This window comes from Rhinolophus sinicus, linkage group LG03, assembly GCF_036562045.2.
Source record: "Rhinolophus sinicus isolate RSC01 linkage group LG03, ASM3656204v1, whole genome shotgun sequence".
NCBI classification, from domain to species: domain Eukaryota; kingdom Metazoa; phylum Chordata; class Mammalia; order Chiroptera; family Rhinolophidae; genus Rhinolophus; species Rhinolophus sinicus.
This window is the reverse complement of record NC_133753.1, coordinates 32,478,838-32,498,114: the sequence shown is the minus strand read 5'-3', so window position 1 is coordinate 32,498,114 and position 19,277 is coordinate 32,478,838. Positions and strand designations below refer to the sequence as shown.

The 19,277-nt window shown below is 39.9% G+C and overlaps 1 protein-coding gene across 1 annotated transcript in view; it reads left to right on the top strand.

Annotated features, from left to right (window-relative positions):
* Nucleotides 1–9,086: 9,086 nt before the first annotated feature.
* The window catches only part of RHOJ (ras homolog family member J), a 79,507-nt gene continuing 69,316 nt past the window's right edge, over nucleotides 9,087–19,277 (top strand). Inside the window, exon 1 of the mRNA XM_019733690.2 lies at nucleotides 9,087–9,718. Within this exon, the coding sequence (XP_019589249.1) occupies nucleotides 9,472–9,718 (247 nt within the window). The 5' untranslated portion in view covers nucleotides 9,087–9,471. The remainder of the gene's footprint in view (nucleotides 9,719–19,277) is intronic.

The following is a 19,277-nucleotide window of genomic DNA, read 5'->3' as shown; positions in this document are numbered from 1 at the left end:
TTTTACCAACGCATCCAGCTGTGTCAAGTTAGCTCAATTTTCATCCATATACAGATGGTTTATATTCTCATATTTTATTTCTAATAAACTTCAAATCCTGAGTCACAATTGTGGACATCTGGAATGGTAATCTAGAATGGATCTGTCAGAGATCTCATAACTGAATTAAGCAAAAGATTCAAATATTATAGGAAGATTTTTCCATGAAGATCACTTTCAAAGCTCTGTCAGATGCTAAGTCAAGGAACACATCACACATAAAAGCAGAAAGGTTAGCGATTTGAACCAATTCCCAATACACTCTGACAGCATCCAATTCTGACAACATTTCTTCAGGTTCTTCTATAATATTTAGATATGGTTTTCAAATATACACCAATAATACATAATCATGTCTTTCCAAGACCAGTAGAGAGCATCATCATGTACTGGGAAAAAAAATCAAACTCTCAGTAATGAAGGCTTTTTTCACTATAGGTCAGTTTTTGTTAACAAATCCTGTTATTTTACCCTTAACATGAAAAACCTTGATATACCAGCTTTCTAATAATGGATCAGGCTATTTGAGATTCTGATATCACTAAAATACACCACTTGAACAAGCCACTTGAAAACATATTTCCATGACACAAAGCTGTTATTATCAGATCATCATGAAGAAATATTTTTATCTCTTCCCTCATTGCAAAAACTTGTGAACACCTTTCCTCTCACCAACAATTCTCCCTCTGTCTCCCGCATCAAGTTTTTCTTTTTGTTAGATCATTCCCATCATCAGAAAAACTGCTGTTATTCCTGGGGTTTAAAAAAGTCTCCAATTTTTCTGATCCCTCTCTCTCTTTTTTTTTTTTTAATTTATTGGGGTGAGAATTGTTAGTGAAATTACATAGATTTCAGGTGTACAATTCTGTATTACATCATCTATAAATCCCGTTGTGTGTTCACCACCCAGAGTCAGTTCTCCTTCCATCACCATACATTTGATCCCCCTTACTCTCATCTCCCACCTCCCACACCCCTTACCCTCTGGTAACCACTAAACTGTTGTCTGTCTCTATGAGTTTTTGTTTCTCATTTGTTTGTCTTGTTCTTTTGTTATTTTTGGTTTATATACCACATATCAGTGAAATCATATGGTTATCTGCTTTTTCTGTCTGACTTATTTCACTTAGCATTATACTCCCAAGATCCATCCATGTTGTCACAAATGGTCCTATTTCATCTTTTCTTACCTCCAAATAGTATTTCATTGTGTATATATACCACAACTTCTTTATCCATTCATCTATCGAAGGACATTTTTGGTTGTTTCCATGTCTTGGCCACCGTAAACAAAGCTGCAATGAACATTGGAGCACACGTGTCTTTATGTATAAACGTTTTCAGATTTTTGGGGTAGATACCCAGGAGAGGGATTGCTGGGTCATATGGTAATTCTATTCGTAATTTTTTGAGGAACCTCCACACTGCCTTCCATAACGGCTGCACCAGTCTGCATTCCCACCAACAGTGTATGAGGGTTCCTTTTTCTCCACAGCCTCTCCAACACTTGTTACTATTTGTCTTGTTGATGATAGCCATTCTGACTGGGGTGAGGTGATATCTCATTGTGGTTTTTATTTGCATTTCTCTGATGATTAGTGATGTTGAGCATTTTTTCATATGTCTATTTGCCATTTGTAGGTCCTCTTTGGAGAAATGCTTCTTCTGGTGTTTTGCCCATTTTTCAATTGGGTTGTTTGTTTTTTTGTTGTTGAGTTTCATGAGTTCCTTGTATATTTTGGATATTAGCCCCTTATCAGAGGTACTGTTTGCAAAAATCTTCTCCCATTCAGTTGGTTGCCTCTTTATTTTGTTGATGGTTTCTTTTGCTGTGCAGAAGCTTTTAAGTTTGATATAGTCCCATTCGTTTATTTTAGCCTTTGAAGTCAAATTCATAAAATGCTCTTTGAACCCAAGGTCCATAAGTTTAGTACCTATGTTTTTTTCTATGCAGTTTATTGTGTCAGGTCTTATGCTTAAGTCTTTGCTACATTTTGAATTAATTTTGGTACATGGTGACAGATAGCAGTCCAGTTTCATTATTTTGCACCTGGCTATCGAATTCTCCCAGCACCATTTATTGAAGAGGCTGTCTTTCCTCCATTGTATGTTTTTAGCTTCTTTGTCAAAAACTGTCTGTCCATATTTATGTGGTTTTATTTCTGCGTTCTCAATTCTATTCCATTGGTCTATGTGTCTGTTTTTCAGCCAATACCATGCTGTTTTGATTATTGTTGCCCTGTAGTACAAGCTAAAGTCAGGGAGTGTGATACCTCCAGTATTGTTCTTTGTTCTTAAGATTGCTTTGGCTATTTGGAGTCTTTTGTGGTTCCAAACAAATCTGATGATTTTTTTGTTCTATTTCTTTAAAAAATGCCATTGGGATTTTGATGGGGATTGCATTAAATCTGCATATTGCTTTGGGTGATATGGCCATTTTAACTATGTTGATTCTTCCACTCCATGAGCACGGACTGTCTTTCCATTTCTTTGTGTCTTCTTCAATTTCTTTCAAAAATGTCTTATAGTTTTTAGCATATAGGTCCTTCACATCCTTGGTTAAGTTTATTCCTAGGATTTTATTATTTTTGCTGCAATTGCAAAAGGAACTGTTTTCTGTATTTCTTTTTCTGAGATTTCACTGTTAGTATATAGGAATGCAATGGACTTTTGTACGTTGATTTTGTAGCCAGCAACTTTACTGTATTTGTTGATTGTTTCTAAATAGCATTTTGGTGGAGTCCTTAGGGTTTTCTATATATAGCATCATGTCATCTGCAAAGAGTGATAATTTAACTTCATTCCCAATTTGGATGCCTTTTATTTCTTTCTCTTGCCTGATTGCTCTGGCAAGGACTTCCAACACTATGTTGAAGAGCAGAGGTGATAGGGGACAGCCCTGTCGTGTTCCTGAACTTAGAGCAAAGGGCTTCAGTTTTTCACCATTAATTATGAGATAAGCTGAGGGCTTGTCATATATGGCCTTTATTATGTTAAGGTATTTTTTTCTATACTTATTAAGTGTTTTAATCATAAATGGATGTTGTATCTTGTCAAATGCTTTTTCTGCATCAATTGATATAATCATATAATTTTTGTCCTTTAGTTTGTTTATGTGATGTATCACATTGATGGATTTGCAGATGTTGAACCATCCTTGTGCCCCGGGGATGAACCCCACTTGGTCGTGATGAATAATCTTTTTAATGTATTATTGTATTCGATTTACTAGAATTTTGTTTAGGATTTTTGCATCTGTATGCATCACAGGGCGCAGTGTCCGTGTGGGTAGGCGGAGAGCTTTTGAAGTTCCAAAGCTCTTCCTGCACCAGATTCAGAGCCCGTATGTTTCAGTAGTTGTGTTTACTCCTGCAGGGATCCACACAGATAGGTGGGGCCAGGGGCAGGGTGAGTTGTGAGAGGTGGCCCAGAGCAATGGTGGCGACCACCACCACAGCCAGTCCTGCTTCCATAGCTCCCTCCCCTTTGCCAGAACAAGTTGGGCTGCGAATCTGTGTCTGTGGTCCACAGTTCTCAGAACAGCAAATATTCTGTTCTTTTGATCTGACACTGCTACTGTTCCGCTTCTAGCACCGGGCAGGTGGGGGCGGGGCGAGCTCTGGGAGGGGAGGGAGCGGGCAGCTAGTCTCAGTGCCTAAGGCTTCCGTTCTCCACTCGGTAGTGAGGGCTTAAACCACCGTTTTCAGCCTTCTTCCCTCAGTCTTTTCTCCGAGGTCTCTGCCGTGAGCATTGGGTTCAGCCGTGTTATATGCTGCCCCCTCAGCCCTGTGGGCCATAAGCGGAGCCCTAGCAGTCCGAGTTCTTCCCTCTCCCGCAGCTGCGGTAGTTCTGGGAAGCAGTGAGCTCGGAGCACTGAGCTAGGTCTGCGTCCTGCGCCCACGGCTCAGTCTCTGCACTTCTCCCTTCCCTCCTCCCCCCCCACCCGCTCGCCCGATACGCCCACCTTTAGGTGAATTCAGTAGTAGCCTCTTCGTCTTCCCTGTCTGCTGTGCAGGGAGTCCTTTGTGGAGTTATTGTTGTTCAATTAGTTGTAAATTCCAGGGGAGCTTTACAGAGGCTCACCTCACGCCGCCATTTTGATCCTGATCCCTCTCTTAAACCTCTCCAGTCAGGTTTTTGTCCCCATCAATTCCACCAAAACCACCGGTGACCTTCACAAAGCAAAATGCCATAGTCAGTTATCAGTCATACTGTTACTTGAATGTCAAGAACTCGGCAGCATTCTCCAGTGCCTCCTCCAGGAAAGACCTTCCTCACCTGGCCTCCTGGACACCACACTCTCTTAGGTTCCTCTTTGAAGCACTCTTCTTTCTCTTCCTCAGTCTCCTTTGAATCCTCTTATCTCAAGAGGTTTCTCCTGTCTCTGGGGAAGCAAATCTACATCTCCAGCCCTAGCTCTCCCCTGAGGTCCAGAACTATATGTGTCCCTGTTTGCCTAATAAGCATACTGTCCCCAAAACTGAAATCTTAATCTTCCCTACTCCCAAATCTCCATTCACATTGTCAATTAATGGAAGTTCCATCTTTCCAGTTGCTCAGGACAAAATCTTTAAGGTTCATCCATGACTCCTCTTATTCTCATAATCTACATCCAATCCTTCAGATCATTGGTATACCCAAAATATGACCTCTTCTCTCTACTGTCTCTCTCTCTTTGGTCCAAGCCACCAACATCTTTCACTTGGATTATTACAACTGAGTTTGCTTTCATCCTTTCCTCATTCCCAGTGTGTGATCTTCACAGAAGCCAGAATGATCCTTCTAAAATACACCCAATCACATGACTCCTCTGCTCCAACCCCTCAGGGACTCCCATCACACGTGGCCAGAGATCTTAAAGGCCTCACAGCCTGTTCCTCTGCTCCCTCATCGCTTTTTCTCTCACTCACTCTGTTTCAGGCACACTGGAGCTCAAACATTCCAGGGATTCCCTCACATTAGGTCTTTTGCTCTTCCAGCCATTTCCTCAAACCCATATGATACATTTAAAATCATATAAACAATTGATTATTAACAATGGTTCTATGAAGGCTTGAAGAGCAAATGCAATCTGGCCTTCAGATTCAGAGCTGGACTTGAATCCCTGCTCCATCACTTAAACTACCAGCTCTGAGACTTGGAGTCTGAGACTGTTTCTATTTAAGAACAATGGAAATCATGACACTGACCACTCTAATTACTGAAAGGATTAAACGTAGTAAGAGTGCAAAATGTTTCAGCACAGTGCCTAACATATAACAAAATGTTGTTTATTAAATGTTAGATGGCCCACCGACTGTTTCTCCTTCCTCTTTGATTACAGGAAGAGTTACTTGCTCTGTCTGGTGAAGGCTGAGTAGGGTTGGAAAAGGATTTACTTTACATGCCCATCACATTGTGGTAGACGCCTGGAGCACTGGGTTGAGAAGCATTTGTCAGCCATGTCCTGATTCAGCTAGAACATGTGTCATGATGACATTTACCCTGGCATTGAAGGGGAGAATGGTAGCATCTGAGCAGAATCTACCATCTTGAATTTGATGGCTTACCCTACTGCCTCATAGAAAAACCCTCTACTTCTCAAAATGCTCATTTTATTTTTCTAACATAACTGTGAGAGGAGCTATGTTACACCAGCATCAACTGTAGAATTATTTCTGAGGTGAAGGAAAGGCTCAGGGATGAGTGTCCCTGATGACAATGACTCACTGTCCCCTGGGGAGGGGCAGTTCCTATCCTCGCTAGACCTAGGACTGCCTGTTAAGTCTTAGCAGTGCCCCAACTGATCCTGAGGTTTCAGCCAAGTGGGAGATTTAGGCCACGACTCCTACGCCAGCAGCTCCTCCTGCTTCACACCATATCCACTGCCACTAAAGGCCTGACTTCCCTACAGGCTACAGAGAGGGGTTCCTCTGGAATGAGGGTGACTCGTGACAGAGCCGAGTATCCGGAATCATAGTAACCACAGCCCATCCCACATTCCTAAAACTAGATCTCCTACATAGAGGCTAATCCAGAATAAGAGTATTTGATCCAACAGCATTATTTCCCTGTATAACTTTGAGTTTCAAGCACAAAAGAAAAAAAAATAGGGGAGGGAAGTCTGGGCTCTTTTTTAAGTCACAATAAAACTGGAAGCAATCAGAGGAGTCAGAATTTTATGCAAAAAAAAAATGTTCTGTTGGCATTTGGGAAAATTTATGTGAAGCCAAAGCTCAGAGGACAAGGAGCCATGGAATTAAGAACTCTTAGAAAAAGCAGGAAATATCACCCAATAAGATTTCACCATGTACTGGTAAGTTTGTGTAAACTTGGTGCTTGAGGTAAACCAAATAATTAATGGCTACAAAACCATCACTCAACCATTCAAATGGCCCAAGATCCTAAAAGTACAGGCATCTCGTAAAGAATATTTTAGCAAATTTTTTTAAACCACTTCTAAATTCATATCTATAAACCTTTGGAATTAAAGTAGATACTTGATCATTCTACCTGGACAAGTAGTCACAATTCTATGGACTCGTGGACCTAGAAGAACAATACTGAATTGTGTTTAATTGTTTTCTAAGATTCTGTTACTGTGGTTCAGGTCAATCATTTAATATCTAGAAAGATTTGTTCTCACGTAGACAAGGTGAGCTATATAATAAGTAGACTATTAATATTTTAACTTTTTTTGCCATTTTTCACTGGGCTGTCTCAATCATTTCTCCCTATAAATATTCAATTTGGAGGGCAGTAAGAATAAAGAAGTAAGTTTATTTTGAGAAATATAGCCAACATTCTCAATAGCCACAAACCACCTCTGCATACAATCCAATCCAGCAGATGTACCAATCCTTTGAGGTAGAGGTGAAAGACCCATAACTGGCTGCCTCAAGTTTCCTAAACGTCTCCGAAATTGTGGTCCACATAGCAATCTGCATAAACTTAAACACCTGTGTCTGATGGCACAAGGTTTAGGTTAGATGTGGATGTAGCAAAATTTCACCTGATCCAATTTTTCAATTTTTTCCTAGACCAGGGTTCAGTGGGCAGGGGCATATTCATGGTATAGGAATCCAGGCTGGGCAGCCATGTTTGAGAACTCCATGCCACATTTACTGTCTGATCTCAGGGACAAGGTCAAAGACAGACTCCCTCAAAGTTCTGCCAAACACATTGTGCTCAGAGTGGTCTTGTTCCTCTTCAGGATGGAGTTCTTGACACTGTCAATCACTTCTTCACCTGCACAGATTTGTTTGGCTGCCACTTGCACACTTGAGCCTACTTTCCAGGCATTTTCAGGTAGATTAAATGAAACTAAGTTATATAAATCATATGCAGTCACAGGTATCTTCAAATGCATCAGAATGGCACTAATCATAAACAATTCAATTTTTGAGCTCCTAATTGAACCTCAACTAAATGATCTCTGGTTACCTAAGCCATATCTAATCTATTCAGGCTATTCATCAACATATAGTTCTCTCCTTCCCGGAGCATGGTAGGATTATACTTCTGACCCTGTTGAATAATCCAGCATGGGTACATGACTTGCTTTGGCCAATGAATGAGAGCAGAAGCATCACCTCCAGAGGAAGCTTTACGAGCCAATACCACTTCACCACATTCATTTCTTCCTCTCCCAATGGTCTCAACGTGACTGCTCCACCAGCCTAGATCTCTGAATGAAGGTGACAAAAATACACAATACAGATACAGTGTGACTAAGAAATACACATGCTATTCTAAATCATTGAGCCTTGGGAGTTGTTACAAGTTGTTACATAACCTCCTAGTAGATATACCACAACCTGACTGAAACATCAACCCGTTCTAGGAAAGAAATATTGGGACACTAAGCACTGTGGTAAATATTACTATTATTCAAAACAGAAGAAATTTAGGCCTGTATTTATTATACAGTAGCATATATATGTATATATAGCAACATATATATGTATACACATATACATGTATATTACCAATAGTCACATATCAAAATAGACTTCTCTCCCACCCTCTCCAAAAAATATTAAAAACCCTCCTCAAATCAATTGGATAATCTGAATTCTTAAAAATCACTGCTCAAAAATCTCAAAGAAACAGAGAACTCCTTCATCAAAAAGGGACTTGACCCATTGTCAAAATCATTTGCAGAGTTCCACTTCTTTTCTAAGACCAAGTACATTAATTAAATGCAGAGCTTCAAAGGGGCTTCATTCTGAGTGACCCAACAGACAAATAAATTAGCTGCCAGTGGCTCCTTTGTAATTGAAGAGGGCCAGGCTGACCCAAGGGGATAGGACTAAATCAAAAAGGGAACCGTCAAAGTGAAAGCAGCATTTGGGGACCTAAAACAAACTAATAAAGCCATCGCCCACACTCATTTCCAAGAATAAGGGTGAGCCAAGCACATGTGTGTTTATTCACTAATAAGAAGATGCAAATATCTCACATCTGACTGATTTCTTATGTGCTACAACCATAAAAATGTTTGTGCCTGACACATGTTTGTTTGAGTGTTGTGCTCAACTGTGGCAATTTATAATCCTGATCACACATATTATACCTACAATCTACAAGAATGTTCCCCTTTAAAACAGTGTAACTCTGGAAGGTTTTCTTCTTTATTGTAGGGACGAATTGCTTAAGGTTTTCATTTAAGTATGTGAAGAACTGTCCATTTTTAATTTGCAGAGCTTTTAACTGGTGACTCAGTGAGAGATGATGTCATATGTTATCCTACAACGGCTGGTGTGGTTCGCTCTGCTCACTTAAACCATTCCCGTTTCTCTGGCAGACAGTACTCCCTAGTTTCCATCCTTTCGTCAGCCTCTTCCCAGCCAGCCACAGGCAAACAGCCCCCCCAGCAGTGGACGCGAAACAGGAAGCCTGACAGCTTGAGACTGCTTTGGGACCCCTAGTGTTTTCCCACTCCATGTTCTGGCAGCGTTCCCCAGAAGTACAAACACACACACACAGAGCTCCCATTGTTGCAGACTTCCCCAGCCCACTGATCCTAATATGGAATGCAGCAGGAAACCCAAGCTGGAGGAAGCAAGGGGAAAACTCCATTAAAAAGCCCAGCTTTCCTCCATGTTAGATGTGAAGTGGAAAATGGGGAAGATTCAGCAAAGTTCCACCGTGTCTTCAGCCAGGCTGGAAAGGGGGAGAGCAGAGTGAAACCCTCAAGCTGTTGAAATTTCCAGATTGGCAGGAAATCCCCAGAATTCAGTGAAAATGAGGGTTTCTTAACTCAAACTGATAGGGAAAAGGGACAGTCCCTTTGAATAATTCTCCCACGTAAGTGTGTGTGTTAACTTTCCTTACCAGTATGATAAGCAAGAGGGCATGTGCCAGCTGCCAAGGACGACTTTGTATGATCCCAGGTACCCAAAGTAAGGCAAAGTGATCCCAAGCCTGCCGCTGGCTGCCCACTGCTCCATGGGCTTTGCGAGAAGCAGGAGAGGCAACAGCAGCAGCTCAGTCACCACAGCTGGAGCCGCAAGAATGAACTGCAAGGAGGGAAATGACAGCAGCTGCAGCTGCGGGGGCACCGAAGAGGACAAGAAGATGTTGAAGTGTGTGGTGGTGGGGGACGGTGCTGTGGGGAAAACCTGCCTGCTGATGAGCTACGCCAATGACGCCTTCCCAGAGGAGTATGTGCCCACCGTGTTTGACCACTATGCAGGTAAGAAAAGGCGGAAAACCTACCCCTGCAGACCGGGTGAATGATACGGGGGCGACACCCCAACTTCATGGGGGCCTAGCTCTCGTCTAATGTCACTATTGGGTACCGGCCTAGAACTAGCCAGGTAGCTTAGCATAACATACAGCCAAGGGCTTTGCTGGAATTATTAGAACAATGTGTACATCAATTTGTACTGTAACACTTTTCCCTTCTTAAATCAAGTGAATAACATGGGGGAAATACCCTGAAATGTCCTCTGGGCTTTGGGGCCATTTGCCTCATATTTATCAACTTTTTATTGTGAACATTTTAAAATGTAGTGTAATTGTACCACAATTTTTTACCAAAAAAAAAAAAAAAAATCACCATTAACCACATAATTGGCGAAACAAGAGTTCATGCCACTTTTCCTATATTCATTTCAGGCCATTCATAAATGAAAATGCTAAGATTAATAAACATTAGAACCTTCATTCTTCTATATCAATTGGTGCTGCACCATTACTACTGCATTTTCATTTTCCTGGGGTTGTGGATGGGGGGGAAAGTATTAAAAGGTATTAAATATCTATTAGGCAATCTGTATTTTGAAGGAAAAGAAACATTTTTAGGTTTTTAAAAGTAAAAATAAAGATTAAAAATCAAATTTGAAACATTTTCAAGTATGTCCCAAAAGGACAAAATTGGGGATAAAGTGTTTTAAATCATGACAGTTAAGATACTATAGTCACAACTTAATTCTTTCAGGTATATAGTTTTGAGTGTTCTAAAGTTTGTAGTGCGATAGCGTATCAGTGTGATAGCTTATCTAAATTTTTCCATTTTGACCGTTACATTTTCTCTTAATTTCCAAAAGAAATCTTATTAACTTCTTAAAAGTTCATGAAATTCTTCAGAAGTTCACAATAGCCTAGATTTTATAACTTTTTGAACATAGTGATCAGCTTGATAAATTATTTGCGATTTGAGATTTTGTAAGAGGAAAATGTCTCTTCCGTCACCTTGGCTTCGGGTGAGATTCAGCAAAGGGGAAACGACCCACAGGAAACCTGTGTGAGTGCTGGCTTTGTTATGTGGCCTTTTGAAATCCTCTTTCTGCAGGAAGTAGCTTCTTTTCCAGAGCTAAACAATCACCTAAGTCCCCTCCTCCTCCTACATTTACATGATTTATGATAATATTACATAGCAGACAGGGAGAGAATCATAGTATCCATTTCCCAGCAGGTTTTTCTATATTTGTAGAAATTAAGAGCAAATTTGAATGTTGGCTCCCTTCAGCTGTTCTGAAAATATAGTATCTATGCCCAGAGAAGACAATTTTTATGAGAACAGAATAAAGAGAAGAATAGGTAGACTTTTACCTTAAAAAAAAAAAGCAAATTATAACATTAGGGTGTCTGCAACTTAAGAAAATTACTAGGCTACTTGACCTGTAAACATCTTAGCAAAATTTATTTATTCTACACCCTCTTTCCTCCAGGAAAGGGAACTTGGCTGGTACTTAATTTCAAAAACATTTATAATAGATCAAATATGAAACCTAAAATCTACTAAAAGGAGAGGTTTCAAGTGCTTTTGAAAATTATGTATCTCACCCTATCTATTGGGTGAACCAATTACAATGTAGTGTGAGGGATAAAGAGAATAAAACGATCTTTAGAGCTAAAGTCAGCCTATTAAAAAAAAAACACATATTAAAGATCAAAGGCTGAAGCACTATGAGATTCCACGAGGGTCAAATTATTTTATATTTCAATTGTGTACATATTTATTGTTACCTATCCAAGCATCTTAAAGATTTTGGCTACTCTATGATTTTAGCTGTCAAGAAATCACAGCCACTATATCCAAAGCAATACTTGTCACATAGTAGGCATTCCCAAACATTGTTGCTTTGATTTACACTTTGTACCTTTTTAAGTACATAATCTTTTCACGTGCTTTCAGTTAGGTTGTAAAGGAAATGAAGACATGAGCCTCATACATCTAGGATGGTAATGAAGTGAGCACGCCCATTAGTAGAGGGATCTCCTCCGTCACAAAGACTCTAGATCCTTTTACCATCATCCTCCCCATGTAATATATGAGCTAATAAAACATAAGCCCTTACACAATCACATGAGAATCTACAATCAATTGTAAAAAAAAAAAAAGAAAGAAAAGAAAAGAAGAAGAAAAATAAATGCTTTTTTCTCCACATGGAGAAGTATCCCGTATCTAGGCCCTGGGTCCGATCAGCCCGTTCTGAAATGACAACCTACAACTGGTTTACTAAGAGTCTTCAGGAAATTGTAGCTCAAGTCAAAGAGAGTCTATCCCTTAAAGATGTTTCTATAATAGCTGCCAGCTCCAGGAAGATAGAGGTATAATAGTAAGGATGGAAGTACAGCTTACTGCTCAAGATGGTGAGGTCTGAAGCCAGGCAGCCCAGTTCTGATACTGGCTCTGCCCTTACCATGTGGCCTTGAGCAAGTTACTTAAGCACTCTGTGCCTCAATTATCACAAATGGGGGGAAAAAGACAACAAAGTTATTAGGATTGTTTGTGAGAACAAAATTATTTAATACATGTAGTTCTTAGAACAGTGCCTTACTTGTGATAAGTGTTAGGTATATAGTAGCTAATACGTATCATGTGTAAGAATAGGGTCTGGACACTTACACACAGCTATGAAAGGGAATTAAAATGTAACTACAAGGTAAAGACTATAACAAGGAAAAATACAATTCCAAGAGTATCATCCAAGTGGATTGGGTATGACAGTGTGTGTATTGTCCTTATAATATAGTTACCATGAATTGATAAACTTTCACTGTGCTGTGAGCTCCTGAGGGAAAGTGTCGTCATGTCTTGCCACATCCAGTGTTCAATTCTCAGTCCTCGTTTACTTGATCTCTTGGAGGCTTTCTCGTGGTTTATTACTCTCCTTGAAACACTTTCTTTACTTGGTTTTAGAGATAATATATTCTCCTGGTTTTTATTCCCCTCGCTGGCAAATCTCTCTCCATCTCCTCTGCTGCTTTCTCCATCTCTTCCCAACCACTGAAGGTTGGCATACATACCTCAATGCTCAGTCCCTTGACTTTCTTATCTATTTACGCTCATGCGCTGCTTGACTGTATCTTGTCTCATGACTAAATAACCACTGATGACTCCCAAATGTGTATCTTTACCCCCAATAACCTCCTGAAACCCAGACTCATATATCCAACTGTCTATTTGGATGTCTAAACAGGCATCTCAAACTTAACCTATCCAAAAGAGAACTTTTTAATTCCCCCAATCTACTGCTCCCCTAGTCTTCCCCATAGAAGTATATGACCACGATCTTCTACCCAGTTGCTCAGAACAAAAACTTTGGCATTCTCCTTAACTTCTTCCTTCTTTTGACAATATCCCTCCCTGTCCATCCAAACCACTAGCTATTATTCTTTCCTACCAATCAGCTCAACATTCAAAATATATTTCAAACCTGATCACTTCTCCCCACCTTATTTTCCTTCACTCTTGTCCAAGTCACCATCATTTTTCATCCAAATTACTGTAATCACCTCCAGATTCCCTGCTTCTAATATCGTGTTCCCTACAGTCAGTTCTCCACACAGGTAGCAGGGCGACTGTCCACAGCCCCAAGTCCTCCAATCCCTTCACACTCAGACCTCACCATGTATCTTGGTCTACAAGGCACTCCATGACTTGGTCCCTGTTATCACTCCAACCTCATCTCCTAACTCTCCCCTTCAGTATTTCTGCTCCAGCCACACCAGCCATCTCGATATTCTTCAAACACACTCAACTCCTTCGTCCCTTGAAGACTTTGTATTTGCTCTTCCTCCAGCCTGACACTAATGCTCCAGATTCTCTTCACCTTCAATTGACCACGTTATTTAACATATTCACACACACAAATACTAAAATGCAGAGTCCCTCTTTAACCTCTTTTCCTGCTGTGTCTTTCTTTATAACATTTAACACAACCTGGCATTATATTTATTTGCTTACTATTTTTATGCCACACTGGAATGTAAACTCCATGAGAGCAAGAACTTTCTTTGTCTTGTTCACTGTTCTATCCCCAACTTCTAAAACAGAGCCCAACAACCAACACATAACAGACTCTCAATAGATAGTAATTGAATGAATGAAGTAGTATTATTTAATCATCTTAGTCCCTCCAGTGCTGAGATAATTCCAGGTCCATTAAAACTTTGATGAATAAATGAACAAACTGCTCGTCCAATGGGTATCTCTTTAGGAATGAACATACAAAAATATTTAATAAATTTATTATATTTTTGAACTACTATGTTCACATCTTAATTATTTTATCTTTACTGTAATTATATCATTGAATTTTCTTGATCTAAGAGGCCAATAGCACATAGTTCAAACAATGTAACTCTAAATGTATAATTTCATTTGGAAATAAATGGGATGTACTCAAATACCTCCATTTGTATTATATCCAAAAGACTGCCTAAATTTTGGGTGGCACACTCAAACATTTATTATATAAACAGCATGTTCCAGAGTAGCCTCAAGTTCAACTAACGGCTAGGACTAAAAATTGGGGGCAGTAGGATGAAGGTAGAAAAGGTCACTCATGCTTTTTACAAATGTATCTAAGAAAAATCTCTGGGCCCTGCTTCCTACTCCCTTCCAGATGACTCAAGATATCCTAACACCCTTTAGAGCTTTAACAGCTTACCATGGAACAACCATATTTCTTCTCCCATCCTATATCCTATTCTTTAGCTTTGAGGTTTGTAGCAGACCCCTCACTGAAAAAGTACTATCAATTAATGTTTCACATGACATATGACATAGGATAACACATTTTGGATTTAGTTAGATGGTATGTTGAGTTAGATTACGTCTGTGGTTTGTATGTTTATATTCATAGGTGTATAAAATAAACCCATTCAAGGTGAAACCTATGCATGTTGTACCTCATGACTACTTCCATCATCCTCTGAATCAGAACTGATTTTTTTTAATTTTATTAAATTTATTGGGGTGACACTGGCTAATAAAATTATATAGGTTTCAAGTGTACAATTCTATAATACATCATCTGTACATTGCATTGTGTGTTCACCACCCAAAGTCAAGTCTCCTTCTGTCACCATATATTTGACCTCATTTACCCTTTTCTACCTCCCCCCACTGCCTTTTCCCTCTGATAGCCACCATACAGTTGTCTGTGTGTATGAGTTGTATGTTTGTTTGTCTTGTTTGTTCATTTGTTGCTTTCAGTTTTATATCCCACATGAGTGAAATCATATCGTTCTTGACTTTTTCCATCTGACTTGTTTCTCTTAGCGTGATGTTCTCAAGATCCATCCATGTTGTCGCAAATGGCAGTGTTTCATCTTTTCTATGGTCGAGTAATATTACATTGTATATATATATGTATATATATATATATATATATATGTAACACATCTTCTTTATCCAATCACCTATTGAAGGACACTTCAGTTGTTTCCGTGTTTTGGTCATCACGAATAATGCTGCAATGAACACAGGGGGACATATATCTTTTCGAATCAATATTTTCAAATTTTGGGGGTAGATACCCAGAAGAGGGATTACTGGGTCATACGGTAACTCTATTTTCAATTTTTTGAGGAAACTCCATACTGTTTTCCATAGTGGCTGTACCAATTTATATTCCCACCAGCAGTGCATAAGCATTCCTTTTTCTCCACAACCTCTCTAATACTTGTTATTACTTGTCTAATTGGTAGTAGCCATTCTAACAGGTGTAAGATGGTATCTCATTGTGGTTTTGGTTTGCATTTCCCTAATAGCTAGTGAAGTTGAGCATTTTTTCATATATCTGTTGGCTGTTTGTATGTCTTCTTAGGAGAAGTGTCTGCTCAGGTATTCTGTCCATTTTCTAAATTGAATTGTTTGGTTTTTTTGTTGTTGAATTGCACGGTTCTTTATATATTTTGGATATAAACCCCTTATCAGAGGCATTATTTGCAAATATCTTCTCCCATTGGGTTGTTGCCTTTTTTTATTGATGGTTTCTTTTGCTGTGAAGAAGCTTTTTAGTTTGATATAGTCCATTTGTTTATTTTTGCTTGTACTTCCCTTGCCGTTGAGGGCAAACACATAAAATTCTCTCTAAGACCGAGGTCTATAAGTTTAGTTTCCAATCTTATATTTAGGTCTTTGATCCATTTTTTTTTTTTTTTAAGATTTTATTGGGGAAGGGGAACAGGACTTTACTGGGGAACAGTGTGTATTTCCAGACCTTTTCTTTTTTTTTTCCAAGTCAAGTTGTTGTCCTTTCAATCTCAGTTGTGGAGGGTGCCGTTCAGCTTCAAGCTGTTGTCCTTTCAGTCTTAGTTGTGGAGGGCACAGCTCAGCTCCAAGTCCAGTTACCATTTCTAGTTGCAGGGGGCACAGCCCACCATCCCTTGTGGGCATTGAGCTGGCAACCTTGTGGTTTAGAGGATGCACTCCAACCAACTGAGCCATCCAGGAGCTCAGTGGCAGCTCAGCTCAAGGTGCCGTGTTCAATTTTAGTTGCAGGGGGCGCTGTCCACCATCCCTTGCAGGACTCGAGGAATCGACTGGCAACCTTGTGGTTGAGAGCCCACTGGCCCATGTGGGAATCGAACCGGCAGCCTTCGGAGTTAGGAGCATGGAGCTCTAACTGCCTGAGCCACCGGGCCGGCCCTCTTTGATCCATTTTTGAGTTAACTGTTTTACATGGTGACAAACAGCAGTCTAATTTCATTCTTTTGCATGTGGCTTCCCAATTTTCCCAGCACCATTTATTGAAGACACTTTCTTTTCTCTGTTGTATGTTTTTGGCTCCTTTGTGAAAAATTATCTGTCCATATATATGTGGGTTTATTTCTGGGCTCTCAAATCTGTTACATTGATCTCTGTGCATGTTTTTCTGCCAATAATATGCTGTTTTGATTACTGTTGCTTTCTAGTATCATTTCAAGTCAGAGAGTGTGATACCTCCAACTTTGTTCTTTTTTTCCTCAGGATTGCTTTGGTTATTTGGGGTCTTTTGTGATTCCATAAAATACGATTATTTTTTATTCTATTTCTTTTAAAAATGCCATTGCAATTTTGATGGGGATTGCATTAAATCTATAGATTGCTTTGAGTAATATGGCCATTTTAACTATGTTGATTCTTCCAATCTATGAACATGGAATATCTTTCCAGTAGACAGAATTGCTTCTGTCTGCAACTCTTTCTTCTATCACCCATCCCTTCTATAGTTTGTCAAAAAACCACCTGTGTTTGGAAACTCATTTTAAGTCACAATTTGCAAACCCAGGCTGCCTATGCAGGAAATTAATACAATTCATGGAAAAGGGAGAGGAAAATCTAGTTGCTCTATCAATTGAATGATATGTAAAAGGAAGTTGTTTCCACAGAGAGCTGAATGTCAATTCTAACTTTTTCTACCTAATTAAATGGTGATCAGTCCCAGGTAGACTCAATCACAACCTTAATGGCCAGAGCAGAGGGGAAAATATGTTCTATCCACGCGGGCAGGGGTTGGGGGGTGGGAGTAACATAAAAGAATAAAGAGTGAATAAAAACAAAGCTCCAGTCCTATAAAGTGTTGTGACACAGTTCTGCCCATTTGGGAATATTTACTCAGTAGTTTCTCTTTTGTTCTTTCTGAAGATACCTGAGAGTCTCTGGAGAATGGATGAGATTCACTTTTTGTAAGCCAAAAGGAAACCTAAAACTCTCATGGGGCTATGAAATGCATCACCAGGCTTTTAACTTTAGACAAAAATGTAAAACAATTTTGTGAAAGAGGAAATAAGAATGGGCCAGTGGAATCACTCATTCTGTTCCTTCTAAATGCAATGATGCTCAAAACCCCAAAAACTTGCAGGTATCCAAACACCCAGTATCTCTTTTTGAGGCAGTGTGATGTGTGTCTGATGCTTTTTCTGGACTCTTGGAAGCTACAACAAAGGTGCAGTGACAGGAATTACATGGATAGTTCCTTCCACAGTCTACACTGCAATGCTTAAGAGACTAAGCATGTTCAGAAGCTCCAGGCATAGAAATTGTACTCAGAAAGCAAAAGCATACTGCAGAGATGCTAAGTTGGGAGCTACTTCTCTTAGGAGTAAGAAATAAGAATAAAAAATGAAAAAAGAAAATTAAGTATCTGTGACCAGAGTGACTCAAGAAGAGCCATGCTCCCAGGTTTAGAAACCGCATCTGTAGTACATAACCCTCCTACATCACAGCTTTAGCCGGTGACAAACCAAGAACTACCACCAATTCAGGTTTTGATGGACAGACTCCCAGTAACCAAGACTAAGCTCCACATGGCCTGGCTCCCTTCACTGTCCAGGTCAGGAAGGGTTTCATTAGTTTTACTACTTAACTGCCCATTGGGGTTGGGATTCAGGTAAAGAGGATTTTGTTTCTGGGCTAGCTTTTCCAAACTCTGCCATCTCTCTCTCTCTCTTCTTGTGGGGCACAGAGCAGATTTTTTTCCAAGATGGCTCAGTACATTGGATAGCTATGTTTTTAGGTATAGCGGGCCTGTTCTGCAAAGGAAGCAGGGAGGTGGGCAACAAACATAAGGCCTCTCAGGAAAGAACAGGGAAGGAAACTCAACAAATCCATCTCCCTCATCAATCCTCAGGCAAGATTGCAGGGATCTATGGAGGCCCCACCTTCTGCATCAGGACTCAGGTTCTGATAAGGCAGGAAATTTACTTTCCCACAAACAAAATCCACGCCACCCCTTGGGTTAGTTAGTGGAATCCAAAAAAGTTAATCTTCCTGGTGTAATGCAACCAGGATAAATCCCATCCTGAACTCAATAGGGACCGACTGTGAGTCACGGACGGGCCTGGCATCATTCTTGAATACTCTGAAGTCCACCAGCATTTTGGACATGCCCAATTTTCATGAAACAAAAAGAGCTGATTCATGTGTATTCACTCAGTATTTTGTCTTGGTTCACAACACAGCTTTAATGTATGATGTTCTTCATTCCCAATCTCAGGATGTGGTCGTATTAATTACGAAACTCAAATGCCACAAGAGCATATCTTAACAACAATAACAATAGCTATATACTCCCATAGTTCTTCAGGCATATTTGAAGCATTTTCATGCATGGAATCATTGCCTCCTCACAATGATCCTGAGATGTGATTATTTTCCTAATAGCATCTAATGAGGAAATCAAGGCACAAAGATATTAACAAATTTGCCCAAGGTTAAATACCTTATAATGGAGTAAGTGGAGGCCATGAAACAGTAAACAAACAACATATGCAGCATACAGGTTTGTAGCTAACAACCTCAATCAAAAGGTCAATGTAAGGTTCACTAACGTGCTGTAACAAATAGACCCAAACACGTATGGAATTTAACACATGGCAGGGTGTTCCTTACTAATGTGATGGTCCTGGGCAGGTATCCAAGTCAGTGGGGTTGCTTTCCTCCACATGGTCATTTTGGGACCTGGGCTCCTTCCATCTTGTGACCCTGCTATCCCCTAGGATCTCACAGTTATCTGCATCCAAGCAGCTTAACG